General features: G+C 41.7%; 1 protein-coding gene across 1 annotated transcript; it reads right to left on the reverse strand.

Annotated features, from left to right (window-relative positions):
• Positions 1 to 2,145: 2,145 nt before the first annotated feature.
• Positions 2,146 to 11,777, reverse strand: LOC307229482 (uncharacterized protein; the record flags this gene model as incomplete). Its single annotated transcript, XM_079999481.1, has 13 exons — positions 2,146 to 2,240; positions 2,959 to 3,247; positions 3,425 to 3,520; positions 3,776 to 3,850; positions 4,163 to 4,336; positions 4,652 to 4,726; positions 5,339 to 5,569; positions 5,828 to 5,902; positions 6,188 to 6,244; positions 6,578 to 6,657; positions 8,348 to 8,466; positions 8,626 to 8,672; positions 11,712 to 11,777. 13 exons carry the CDS (start codon positions 11,775 to 11,777, stop codon positions 2,146 to 2,148), a joined length of 1,479 nt encoding a protein of 492 aa, XP_079855607.1.
• Positions 11,778 to 14,454: the final 2,677 nt, after the last annotated feature.

Here is a 14,454-nt window from a genome sequence, read left to right on the forward strand (position 1 = left end):
ACAAACAAACAAACATAGCAGAATTAGAGTCCATATACTGTATATACAGTAAATACAAGATATATACACACACACACACACACACATATATATATATATATATATATATATATATATATATATATGTGTGTGTGTGTGTGTATATATATACTGTATATATATGTAAGGACCAACAACTACAACTGCAGGACCCACAACAACAACAAAAAAATAAAAAATAAATACACACACATATACTGTATATGTATGTGTGTGTGTGTGTATTTTTTTTTTTTTTTTTTTTTTTTTTCAATCTATTCTCAATTTCAAATCTAGTTTTATTTATAGATACAGTATCTGTTGCCTAGACTTTCTTTATTCAATTGCAAGAAGATATATGACCAAAAGCTGTGCAATTATTGAGCAAAGTATCAATTCATTCAAGCATCTATTTACCTTTGGATAGACAGCTCAATCTTTATCATTATTACTCTTAAACAGTTATCCAACTACATTACTTACTTGCTGTGATGGTGGAGGGGTTCACATTGAGGTTGGTGGTGCCAGAGTTTAATGAGTTCTGCAATGTTTGAACTGCACTGCTGGTACTAGGTACCGATGATGTGTCGCTAAATATGAGGTCCATCCTTGTGATGATTGATCCATTACTAAAAAGACCAACAAAGCAAAACAAAGAGAGGCATGAATATAATCTGCCATTTTAGCCAGAACAAATCCAATGAATACCGCTGCATCATGCATCAAAATATAGGCATTATTCTACTAATACATTTTATTTCAAAACACATAACTGTGGGTTTAATAATTGATTGTTATAAAAATGTGTAATAGTCATATTTCAATAGAATTTGAACAAAATGTCAATTTGATTTAGTAAATTTCATACTTACGCAAATGAAATTACCCTACTCCTTAGAAAGGTTTGTGGAAATGCAATGGTGTAGCCTCTGTTTACCTAGGGAATAATTTGGATAGGTGAGTTAGAAAAATGTTTAAGAGGTGAGAGTTTATCATTATTACCGTGCAGGTGTTATTATTTGTAATCTTCTTGGCGTTTTTCGGGCTTAAAGTATCTGAAACACGGCAACTGCAGTACGCAGACACGGTTGAGGCCTCGATGGAACCGGTACATTTCAGACATCTTATTGTTCGAGTTTGATCACTATCGATTTTTATTTGGAGCAGAAATTAGTGAAAAACTGTTGCAATTTTACCGGTAGTAGATGAACGTTGGTGCGACTTGATTAGTTTGAGGAGCGGGGCGCTTTGTGACATCATCATCCAGTTATATAAGTCCAAGCTTCGTCTCTCGGAAGTAATTTGCATCCAGCTACCTGCGACCTGTGGACTGCATAGCGTTCGCTATACGTAGACTAGTGATACTCAACCTGTGGCTTGTGAGCCGCATGCGGCTCATTTCGGACTAGTTGCTACTCTTTAAAGTCAATGGCTGAACACATGGTTCCCATTGGCAATTTTATCATTAATTATTTGTATTTAAGTATATAATTAACTGTATATAATTTATAACCTGGAGCCGCAACTTATCACCTGAGCAACCCTGCCTCGCCAGACCACTGTGGCCAAATCCTCCACCTGCCTCCACGTTACAAGCACTACAGCAGCCTCCACGCAATTAATAAATAGAAAAAAACCTTTTATATCAATTCATGGGTTTTTTTTTTAAATTAAAGCCATTTTACTTAATTGAAGTGTGTATTTGCAGTACTGTCGGCTCGTGGTGTTCTTTACATAACTTCTGATTTACCGTCTAATCCATACAATGCAGCGCAACCTAATCTAGCGCTTTATTTGCAGAGTGAGAGAATATCTGTGTGACAGTGGGAAACCAATCTTAGCATTTAGCTGATAATTAAAGCATGGCAATACTTTGATGGTATACTGACTTGAAATATGAATGGCACCTTTTTCATTTCCACCCACACCCCCGCATGCCTGTTCTTGCACTATGTAACTTCTGTGTTCGGGTACGAAACCGCAGGAAAAGTGCATTACGCTTTACGGCCCTATGTCACTTCCTTGATGTTTGGCTCGGTAATTACCGTTTTTTTGCCTGGTAAAATTGATAAACCCACCCTCCAGATAAATATTAAACTTGCCGGTCAAAATGTCTTGTAATAATGATTACACAAAGCTTAGCCACTCAACTTCCCAGAGGGTGTGGATGAGATGGGCTAGTGGTGTGGCCAGCACCCGCACCTCAGCCTGCGCAAGCCGATCTGCCGGGTCGCACATCTGGTATCTACACTGGTAACAGGGGGCCCCCCCCCCAAAATAAACTATGATCAGACACCGGACCGAGTTTTACGACAGTGGTGTAAAAGTGCAATTGCACTCAGAAACTGTGGAGAAGGGCCAGTGGTGCGCCCAGCACTCGCACCTCAGCTATCGCACTCCGGCCCTCACTTTCATTGCGCCGCAATGTTTGTTTCATCCTCTGACTAGAACGTGGGAGCTGATCTGCCAGGCTAAGCGCATGGCACCTACACTGCTAGCAGGGGGCCGATCCTCATGGCCTCTTCCCCAGAGGCTCCGGGGCAGCCTGAAGTGACGAGGTCCGTCGAAGGGGCGCTGTAATCTCTCTATACATTACATCTGTGTTTTTAACGTAGACTGCTATTGAAACGCTACTGAGGATTTTTAAAATTGTCCGGTATAGTTAATTATTTTAAGACACCAGCAGTGGTGTAAAAGTGCAATTGCACTCAGAAACTGGTTGTTGTAGTTATTATTATTATTATTATTATTATTATTTGTAGTAGAAGTAGTAATTCCTTACCTCTCTTGTTACGGTGTCCGCCAGGTTCTGAAAGGCTGCCGTAGATGGATTGAGTAAGTCACTTTGAAAAGTCTGTTGTATGCTGAATCCTAAATTCACAACCCCTTCACTTGATGAAGGAGGATTTGTTTCTGGGACTTGAGTTGCAAGAGTTGTACCGGTTGTTTGTCCAACAGTTGTAGTTGTGGGTCCTGCAGTAGTTGTGGTTGGTCCTGCAGTGGTTGTTGTGGGTCCTGCGGTTGTAGTTGTTGGTCCTGCTGTGGTTGTTGTTGGTCCTGCGGTTGTGGTTGTAGGTCCTGCAGTTGTAGTTGTGGGTCCTGCAGTTGTAGTTGTTGGTCCTGCAGTGGTTGTTGTTGGTGCTACAGTTGTAGTTGTTGGTCCTGCAGTTGTAGTTGTGGGTCCTGCAGTTGTAGTTGTGGGTCCTGCAGTTGTTGTGGTTGGTCCTGCAGTGGTTGTTGTGGGTCCTGCGGTTGTAGTTGTTGGTCCTGCTGTGGTTGTTGTTGGTCCTGCAGTTGTAGTTGTGGGTCCTGCAGTTGTAGTTGTTGGTGCTGCAGTTGTAGTTGTGGGTTCTGCTGTTGTAGTTGTTGGTCCTGCAGTTGTAGTTGTGGGTCCTGCAGTGGTTGCGGTTGGTCCTGCAGTTGTAGTTGTGGGTCCTGCAGTGGTTGTTGTGGGTCCTGCGGTTGTAGTTGTTGGTCCTGCTGTGGTTGTTGTTGGTCCTGCGGTTGTAGTTGTGGGTCCTGCAGTTGTAGTCGTTGCTCCTGCAGTGGTTGTTGTTGGTCCTGCAGTTGTTGTTGTGGGTCCTGCAGTTGTTGTTGTGGGTCCTGCAGTTGTGGGTCCTGCAGTTGTTGTTGTGGGTCCTGCTGTTGTAGTTGTGGGTCCTGCAGTTGTGGGTCCTGCAGTTGTTGTTGTAGGTCCTGCAGTTGTGGGTCCTGCAGTTGTTGTTGTGGGTCCTGCTGTTGTAGTTGTGGGTCCTGCAGTTGTAGTTGTGGGTCCTGCTGTTGTAGTTGTGGGTCCTGAAGTTGTGGGTCCTGCAGTTGTTGTTGTAGGTCCTGCAGTTGTGGGTCCTGCAGTTGTTGTTGTGGGTCCTGCAGTTGTAGTTGTGGGTCCTGCTGTTGTAGTTGTGGGTCCTGCAGTTGTAGTTGTGGGTCCTGCTGTTGTAGTTGTGGGTCCTGCAGTTGTGGGTCCTGCAGTTGTTGTTGTGGGTCCTGCTGTTGTAGTTGTGGGTCCTGCAGTTGTGGGTCCTGCAGTTGTTGTTGTGGGTCCTGCTGTTGTAGTTGTGGGTCCTGCAGTTGTGGGTCCTGCAGTTGTTGTTGTAGGTCCTGCAGTTGTGGGTCCTGCAGTTGTTGTTGTGGGTCCTGCTGTTGTAGTTGTGGGTCCTGCAGTTGTGGGTCCTTCAGTTGTTGTTGTGGGTCCTGCTGTTGTAGTTGTGGGTCCTGCAGTTGTTGTTGTGGGTGCAGTTGTGGGTCCTGCAGGTGTTGTTGTGGGTCCTGCTGTTGTAGTTGTGGGTCCTGCAGTTGTGGGTCCTGCAGTTGTTGTTGTAGGTCCTGCAGTTGTGGGTCCTGCAGTTGTTGTTGTGGGTCCTGCTGTTGTAGTTGTGGGTCCTGCAGTTGTGGGTCCTGCAGTTGTTGTTGTGGGTCCTGCTGTTGTAGTTGTGGGTCCTGCAGTTGTTGTTGTGGGTGCAGTTGTGGGTCCTGCAGTTGTTGTTGTGGGTCCTGCTGTTGTAGTTGTGGGTCCTGCAGTTGTGGGTCCTGCAGTTGTTGTTGTGGGTCCTGCTGTTGTAGTTGTGGGTCCTGCAGTTGTTGTTGTGGGTGCAGTTGTTGGTCCTGCAGTTGTTGTTGTGGGTCCTGCTGTTGTAGTTGTGGGTCCTGCAGTTGTGGGTCCTGCAGTTGTTGTTGTGGGTCCTGCTGTTGTAGTTGTGGGTCCTGCAGTTGTGGGTCCTGCAGTTGTTGTTGTGGGTCCTGCTGTTGTAGTTGTGGGTCCTGCAGTTGTGGGTCCTGCAGTTGTTGTTGTAGGTCCTGCAGTTGTGGGTCCTGCAGTTGTTGTTGTGGGTCCTGCTGTTGTAGTTGTGGGTCCTGCAGTTGTGGGTCCTTCAGTTGTTGTTGTGGGTCCTGCTGTTGTAGTTGTGGGTCCTGCAGTTGTTGTTGTGGGTGCAGTTGTGGGTCCTGCAGTTGTTGTTGTGGGTCCTGCTGTTGTAGTTGTGGGTCCTGCAGTTGTGGGTCCTGCAGTTGTTGTTGTGGGTCCTGCTGTTGTAGTTGTGGGTCCTGCAGTTGTTGTTGTGGGTGCAGTTGTTGGTCCTGCAGTTGTTGTTGTGGGTCCTGCTGTTGTAGTTGTGGGTCCTGCAGTTGTGGGTCCTGCAGTTGTTGTTGTGGGTCCTGCTGTTGTAGTTGTGGGTCCTGCAGTTGTGGGTCCTGCAGTTGTTGTTGTGGGTCCTGCTGTTGTGGGTCCTGCAGTTGTAGTTGTGGGTCCTGCAGTTGTAGTTGTGGGTCCTGCTGTTGTAGTTGTGGGTCCTGCAGTTGTGGGTCCTGCAGTTGTGGGTCCTGCAGTTGTTGTTGTAGGTCCTGCAGTTGTGGGTCCTGCAGTTGTTGTTGTGGGTCCTGCAGTTGTAGTTGTGGGTCCTGCTGTTGTAGTTGTGGGTCCTGCAGTTGTAGTTGTGGGTCCTGCTGTTGTAGTTGTGGGTCCTGCAGTTGTGGGTCCTGCAGTTGTTGTTGTAGGTCCTGCAGTTGTGGGTCCTGCAGTTGTTGTTGTAGGTCCTGCAGTTGTGGGTCCTGCAGTTGTTGTTGTGGGTCCTGCTGTTGTAGTTGTGGGTCCTGCAGTTGTAGTTGTGGGTCCTGCTGTTGTAGTTGTGGGTCCTGCAGTTGTGGGTCCTGCAGTTGTTGTTGTAGGTCCTGCAGTTGTGGGTCCTGCAGTTGTTGTTGTGGGTCCTGCTGTTGTAGTTGTGGGTCCTGCAGTTGTGGGTCCTGCAGTTGTTGTTGTGGGTCCTGCTGTTGTAGTTGTGGGTCCTGCAGTTGTTGTTGTGGGTGCAGTTGTGGGTCCTGCAGTTGTTGTTGTGGGTCCTGCTGTTGTAGTTGTGGGTCCTGCAGTTGTGGGTCCTGCAGTTGTTGTTGTGGGTCCTGCTGTTGTAGTTGTGGGTCCTGCAGTTGTGGGTCCTGCAGTTGTTGTTGTGGGTCCTGCTGTTGTAGTTGTGGGTCCTGCAGTTGTGGGTCCTGCAGTTGTAGTTGTGGGTCCTGCTGTTGTAGTTGTGGGTCCTGCAGTTGTAGTTGTGGGTCCTGCTGTGGTTGTTGTGGGTCCTGCAGTTGTGGGTCCTGCAGTTGTTGTTGTGGGTCCTGCTGTTGTAGTTGTGGGTCCTGCAGTTGTGGGTCCTGCAGTTGTTGTTGTGGGTCCTGCTGTTGTAGTTGTGGGTCCTGCAGTTGTGGGTCCTGCAGTTGTTGTTGTAGGTCCTGCAGTTGTGGGTCCTGCAGTTGTTGTTGTGGGTCCTGCTGTTGTAGTTGTGGGTCCTGCAGTTGTGGGTCCTGCAGTTGTTATTGTGGGTCCTGCTGTTGTAGTTGTGGGTCCTGCAGTTGTTGTTGTGGGTGCAGTTGTGGGTCCTGCAGTTGTTGTTGTGGGTCCTGCTGTTGTAGTTGTGGGTCCTGCAGTTGTGGGTCCTGCAGTTGTTGTTGTGGGTCCTGCTGTTGTAGTTGTGGGTCCTACAGTTGTGGGTCCTGCAGTTGTTGTTGTGGGTCCTGCTGTTGTAGTTGTGGGTCCTGCAGTTGTTGTTATGGGTGCAGTTGTTGGTCCTGCAGTTGTTGTTGCGGGTCCTGCTGTTGTAGTTGTGGGTCCTGCTGTGTTTGTTGTTGGTCCTGCGGTTGTGGTTGTAGGTCCTGCAGTTGTAGTTGTGGGTCCTGCAGTTGTTGTTGTGGGTGCAGTTGTGGGTCCTGCAGTTGTTATTGTTGGTCCTGCAGTTGTAGTTGTGGGTCCTGCAGTTGTTGTTGTGGGTGCAGTTGTGGGTCCTGCAGTTGTTGTTGTGGGTCCTGCTGTTGTTGTTGTGGGTGCAGTTGTGGGTCCTGAAGTTGTAGTTGTTAGTGGTGCAGTTGTAGTTGTTGGTCCTGCCGCGGTTGTTGTTGGAAGAACTGTGGTGGTTGCATTAATTGCTACTGTGAATGTCAGCACTGTAATTTCAGATATGTTTTCATAGAAAGATAGATTAGGCTCTTGAAATCAAACAATCATGGTAATTTTTCAATGAACAAATACTTTTTCACTGCATTGCACTCACCAATCAAAATTAATTGAACAGCCTCCATCTTTATTGAGGTCACCATTGGAATTTAAAGGATGTTTTTGTTTCACAAATATTGTATAAATGTCTTCAATCAGTTGTAGTTTCCATCATTGTTTGGCCATGTATGGAGGATGAAACTGAGACTCTACCTAGAGGAATGATGAAAGTCATTTTTGAAAATGGGAAACTGACATCATATACAGTATTTAAGATAAACCACTAGTAAAATAGAAATCAGACCTCTAATAAATGTTGGATGCGTGGTCAACATGAAGAAACACAAACCTGCCTCAAATAAAAACCCGGAAATAATTGATCAGAGCTGCGGAGCTGTTCCAGTGCAGAGCTCCGTTCCCAAACAAAGCAGATAAAACAGTGTCTTTTTTATTCTGCTGTGTACAGTATCTTATTGTGGATTGCTTATCTGGGCAAAAGCCCCGCTATGGGCGGGGATTTTGCGAATTCCTTCTAAAATATGATCAAATAAACTCATTAAACGTATTAAACATATAATTAGACATAACAACTTGCCTCTAATAAAAGCCTGCTTCCAAAAAAGGCCTGGTACCCTTTGTAGTTGAGGAAAATAATGACCCCGGTCACTATTTAAGGGAAAAAAGGTACATACATGACATACTTACAATGTGTTTAGAACAACAGTATTTTCACATTTTAATTAAAGCTACTTTTAACAATTACTGCAGAACCTCAAATGTGTAACATTGACTACAGGGTTACACACAGTTTCCTAAAGTAAGATTTATCGTTATTCCATGGCTTAAAAGTTGCAGCAGAGTCGTAAGTTTCTCACGAGTAACGCATTTGGTTTGTGTTATTAACAGTTATAAATAATGTGAACAATTAATGATGCCTGGATTGTGCTATTGACCTATTCTAACATTGTAGTGATTTAATAATAATTATGAACGTCAACTCAATTTACACCGTACCTAAACATTTACAATTCTGTCATGAACTGTAGTTGGACCATATTGTGCTTGGCTTGCTAAACCTGAAATTTTCACTTTTATTGGTTTTCATCAGTGATATCCATTCAGCATAATATTATAGCCACAGAATGAGTCAATAGTCAATAGCTCCATTTGCATAATAGCATAATAGTAATACATTATAATGGTAATTAATTATAATCATTTATAATATAGCATAATATAAAAGTATTAATAATAAACTGACCTGTTTGCAGTGATCCAGTAACGCTACAGTGACGCTAGTGTTTATCACCAAAAGCGTCTTTCGAGGAGCGTTTCTGGAGTCAGCTTCTATACGGAGAAGGTGCAGAAGACATACTGCAGGTGGCTGCTCCTGATGCTGCTTAAAAATCTGGTATGACGCAGGCAGGGCGTGGGGCATGGAGTTAGACCAATCAGCTCCGATGCTCAGGGTGCTGTGGGACGAGCAAAAATATTATCATTTATTTTTGTTTCATGGGGGGGGGGCATCTTATCAACATTGACATTTTTTACGTGAACCCTGCCTGGATATCAGATTAAACGGTCGCTAAATGTCGCTGTACAGTCATGCTTCTAGTGCCAACCCTACTAACTGGTCCGACTGCTTGTCTGCTTTGTCTATCACACCATCTTGAGATTTCTAGATGTAAAATGGATGAGATAGAATGGTTTTAAAAGGGTAATCGGGGGAAAAAAAGGCAGCAGAAAGGGTACTTACAAACTTAAATAAAAATGGACGTACAAACAGCTCTATACAACATATTGTATAGAGCTGTTTGTACGTTCATTTTTATTTAAGTTTGTAAGTTTGTAGTTCCATTGCTATATTCAGTAAATGCTATATATAGTATACAGTATAATATATTAATTGTATAAATATATTTATATAATTTATAATATATATATATATACTATAACAAAATGCATATATGTATGTATGTATATATATATATATATATATATATATATATATATATATATATATATATATATATATATATATATATATATATTGAGAGAGAGAGAGAGAATTGATTGATGATTGAATGCAGATGATTAATTGGGTTGAATTGATGTACAAGGTATGTATGTATGTATGTATGTATGTATGTATGTATGTATGTATGTATGTATGCATGTACGCTCAAGTTTGCTGACATTCTGTTTCCTGTTAAATTACAAGTGTGTAATTCCTACAAATTATTTTCTCAAAAAAAGACCGCAAATACAAAATAAAATAGTCAGGGAATCAAGGGTTGTAGTTTTCTATTGAGAATCATAGCCTAGAGGGAAAGAAAAAAAACAACATTGCAAGACTCCACTTCTGGCATTGCATCCCTAGTGACTCAAAATATGAGTCATAATATGAGTCACTAGGTCGCAATATTTTAATATTGAGATAGATATCTGACATAGTTACCACCGTAAAGACTTTTTGAAAAATTCTCAGGGAGATTTGATCTCTTCTGGCCCCCCCATCACTAATTGTGCCGGTAGACAAGACAGTAGACATTGTCTGTAAATTCATTTAATTCAAAAACATGATTTGTTTTATTCTTTGTATCGCTGCCTTAACGATTTGCTTTTGTTTTTCAGGTTAAGTCTATTTATTGGTTTATTCATTTGTTTTGTTAATGAAAAGCAAAACAAAACATAGTAAATGGGTCATTCTCCAGAAACGGTGGAATCTGGTTGATACAAATCTGCTGAGATGTAGTCCTTCCTATATGCCTTAAACTTCTTTTATAGCAATAACTAATGCAATACTTGATGAATCCACAATAAGTAGAGCCAGCTTTTTTATACATGTCAATAAAGGATTCATGTGCCGTGTCTTTGTCATGGGTGTTACCTATAATGGAAACAACATTAAATGTGAATGTGAAATGTGAATATAAATATTTTCTTATTACAACTTGAATATTTAGTTAAACACAGAGTAGTGGAATGATAAGACCAAGAAAAATATTTAATTATTATTATTTTTTTAAATATAAAATAGCACAACATCGTATACATTTATCTGATTCGCACCATCATTGTTTTCTGTCAAACCAACAACAGCTAAAGAATATTCGAACAAAAAGTGTTTGATGCTAACTCTCAAACATCAACTAATTATTACATCACCAATCCACAAACAAAATATTGCTAGAAAGTAAAAAAAATGACATCTGTAAAATCACTGTAAAAACATGTAGTAACACCAGTCACGCAATATAACACCAATATCATCACACAAGAAATTCAAACAATTTATCACATGATATATCAAATAAAAATGCCATGTAACTCAGTCTCAAGACTAGAAGAAGAAGAAGAAGAAGAAAAATCTTTATTTGTCAATAGAACAGCTTTTCAATACAAATGGAACAGTACAGAACATCATCATTAGAAATGGCTTAAAACACGACATAGATTTTCTCTGAGACTCGTGAAACATGGTGTCAGGTATGCCCAAATCCTCTCATCCACATGGATGGATCTCTTGTTCACAGCAACTGGACCTGGCATTTAGCACATGATCAAATTTCTCTGTCAGTTAATGTTGTTTTTTCAAGTCCATGATCCACCACATACCAGTTTACGTCAGCTATTGGGGCTGGCCAGTAGAACTCGTTCAAGTTATACCTGCTGGTCCTGTGTATGCATTTGAGTTTGACATTATGTTGACCTACCTCCGGCATAATGCCAGGGTATGACTGGTCATCATCACCAAACAATACACCTCGCCACAATGATGAATCTCAAACCCGTCTGGTCGGTGTTGCTGTGTTTGTGGTTGCTGTGTTTGTGTAGCCATGCTACAGTCTGCAATCCCACACATCCTCTGCTGCCTGGCAGACACAACTGATGTGTCTGTATTTTGAGGATTCCAGGTGTGGTGCTGAACACTCGATGCATTTTCATAGATCCCTTTATTGCTGAAGGATGGCCGTTTAGTATTTTCTTTTTCCCTCACCTCCACATCTTCGTTGCTTACATGGAATAGTTTCACATTTGTGCCTGACTCCGTAAAGCCCTTGATAAAGAGTCTTAGCATCAGGAATGTCCCTACCAAGGCATCTGCAGACCTCTTCAAAGCCCCTCCCACCCTGTTCGATGCACCAGATACTGCCCCACCCCATTCACTGAGATCTCCTACTTCCTCCACTTTTGGGTCAGGATATCATTGATACAACCGTGACTTTGCAAAGTACTCTGTCCTTCGTGTTGGGTCTGCATCTCTCCAATGCCTGTATAATCTTTGCTTTTCAGCGGCCCAAAATTTAGCCACATCCGCCAAAGGGAAAGTAAAATACATAGGATAACGACAACAACAGACAACAATTACAACTTAAAAACCCTTTTTTTCAACTCCTAATGTCTTTTTGCAGCTTTTATACAAGGCTCTGTTATAGTCGTCGCAAGAGAGTCATGCAGCTTATGGCTTGCGCTGGTGGCATCATTCCCCATGCCCCACAGCCCTTCTAAAAGCGAAGAAAATCTCCCCATTCAAATGATTTGGTTTAAATGTTGTCCTGTGTAGCAAGAAAAAGGTGACATTTAATCAAACAGTTTGATTTTGATTCTGTGAAAAAAAATTGCTAAACAAAATGGAGGAAAGGTACAAGACTGTGTACATTATTATTTTAAGAGTGATGGAACTACTCACCCCATAAACCATTGTGAATGATACCTTTCCGATGACATCAAACCTGATGTCATTGGAAAGGTACTTCTTCTTGAATTCAACCTTTGTCATTATTATAGAGTCTATATTGGTTATAATGGTGTAATATATTGTGGTTTTGTTGTGTGCATGTTAACAATTGTAGAGTTCAGTAGTAGCAGTAACTTACTAGCCAACAGTGACGTTTTATTTCACAAAAGCTCTGCCCTCTACCTTCTTACTTATTGCTTGCTTTCCCGTGTGCATGTGCGCCCTGCTGAAAATTGGACTGTACCCATCAGCCAGTGCGGTAAACATTTCCATAGTAACAGTGAGCTTCACCAATCAGAGACGTCAGTGTTACATTTAGGATTACGGGTAGTGTATTGCTTCTCCACGACATTGCAACCTTGTTTTTCTAAAACAAGGTTGATGTCGTAAGGACTTGTGCCTTCTACAGGAGCAAATACCATTGTTGCAATGTCAGTGGTTATTTATAACTATATACTTACGTATATACAACTATACTTCACGTATAGCCTCAATATTGTATTATAAATGTATAATTTATATTATATACACTTATACATATAGGTTCTGTGGATCCAGTATTTCTTTCTCTTGTTGCTGTATATGGATTTGCATTATTTTTTTTGTGAGATGAATTTTCCCAAGGAGTGATCTTATGTCATCTTAGATGGCGATGGACATGGGAGAGGTAGAGGAGGGGGCCGTGGAGGTGAAGGAATGGGCCGTGCAGGTGAAGGAAGGGGCCATGCAGGTGGAGGAGGTGGCTGTGGAGGTGGAGGAAGGGGCCGTGCAGATGGAGGAGGGGCCCATGGAGGTGTAGGAGGCGGCCGTGCAGGAGGGGGATGGGGCCGTCAAGGTGGAGGAGGTGGCCGCGCAGGAGGGGGAGGGGGCCATCAGGGTGGAAGAGGTGGCCGCGCAGGTGGAGGAGGGAACCGTTGAGGAGGACTGTTGCGCCGTTTTAGCGTCATCTGGGGTCATCAGGTGCACTGGGAAACCCCATTATACGAAACACACAGCGCGCAACATGGTCTCTGTATAACGGGGTGGGGAGCCTGGGTTTTACTTAGTATTTTAATGTTTATGTGTAGTGACTTTTTTAAATAGTATGAGTAAATCTATTTAGATATATAATGTATATCTATTTATCAATCTATCAATCTATATATATATAGATATATATATCTATATATATATAGATAGAGGGGCCGTGCAGATGGAGGAGGGGCCCATGGAGGTGTAGGAGGCGGCCGTGCAGGAGGGGGATGGGGCCGTCAAGGTGGAGGAGGTATATATAGATATATATATCTATATATATATATGTATATATGACAGTTGATTTAATATATTTTACTCTACAAAGTTCCGGCTGCTGCACTCGACAACTTTTTGTTGTTTTTTCGATATATATATATACAAAAATATTCAAAGTTTCTTTCTTTCTTTTGGAGAGCATTGTGAAAACCACTACTGCCCGTTCCGCTACCAACTGTACTAATATTAAAATGGCAATATTAAGAAAAAAAAAAAGAACATGGACAACTTGTATGAAATTGTCAATTAATGTTGATTTTTCAAGTCCATTTTCTCAACATGGTGTTTCACTCCTTTTTGTCTTTCCTACTCTTTCATCGTCAAAATTAATGTATAATTTTGAAGGAAATGTTCAATCTAGATGCAAAGATCTTTCAAGACATGTGTTGAAGACTTTGATATGATATCCTGTTTTCGTTCCAATCTATCAGTCTGTGTAATCTTTTGAAAATCTTGAGCCTCAATAGATACAACATTTGAGGATTTGTTGTGTAACATTTCTAAATTATGTTTCTCCACTTCTTTGTTAGTAGCATAAATGTGAACCCTGTCATTGTCCTCTTCACTCGTTTCACACTTTATAAGCATTTTTACATCTGATTTTTTTCATCAGCAGAGGATACAGCATATTTACGTCAGATTTTTTCAAGTCTTCATCTTTTTTAATTTTTAGTTTACGTCTCGGTCGTTCCGCAATGTTTTTGTGTTTTTGTCTAACAACATCTGTTGGCAAATTGATTTGTCCACAAGTTCATAACTTTTGGTTTCATGTACAGAGCTTGTCCTTTTACTGGAGACAATTGATAGAAATCACCAACTGCAATTATGAGACTTTTCCAAAAGGAGAGAAGTCACCAGTTTGCTTAATTTGTCCTTGTCTTTCATGGACATATGTTATTAATTGATCAACCATAGAAATGTTGTCAATAATTTCAACTTGGAGATTCCCTAACTTTTTGTAAAATTGTACATGTTTTCGGCTCCAAGTGGTTGATATGGGAGGCTTGCATTTGAAAAGGAATTGTGGATTGTTGCCGGTTTCATGTTTTAGATTTACCCAGCACCACCAGAATAGAAAACATAAAATGGGTCCGGATTTTCTGGAAGACTCATACGGACTCTGTGGTCACCAGTTGGAATGAATAGAATTTTTGGGATCTCATATTTGTACTTCCTTGGGCAGATATTTCTCTGTTTAAAAGATATACAGAACCCAATTTTGTTAATGCTTGTTTTGCATTGACGTTGTGTTTGACATTGAAGCTTCTCCTTGTGGTTGTTGTAGTAGTAATCCCATTTCTCTCTCTGCTTTTGAAATGTAAGACACAATCAAAAATTTTCCAGAATATGCATGAATGACATATTGAATATCCATATTTTCATTCCGACATTGTGAAAGATCTCTCATTTACCCACATATCAGAAATGT

Source organism: Zeus faber, assembly GCF_960531495.2.
Source record: "Zeus faber genome assembly, chromosome: 4".
Taxonomy (NCBI): Eukaryota; Metazoa; Chordata; class Actinopteri; order Zeiformes; family Zeidae; genus Zeus; species Zeus faber.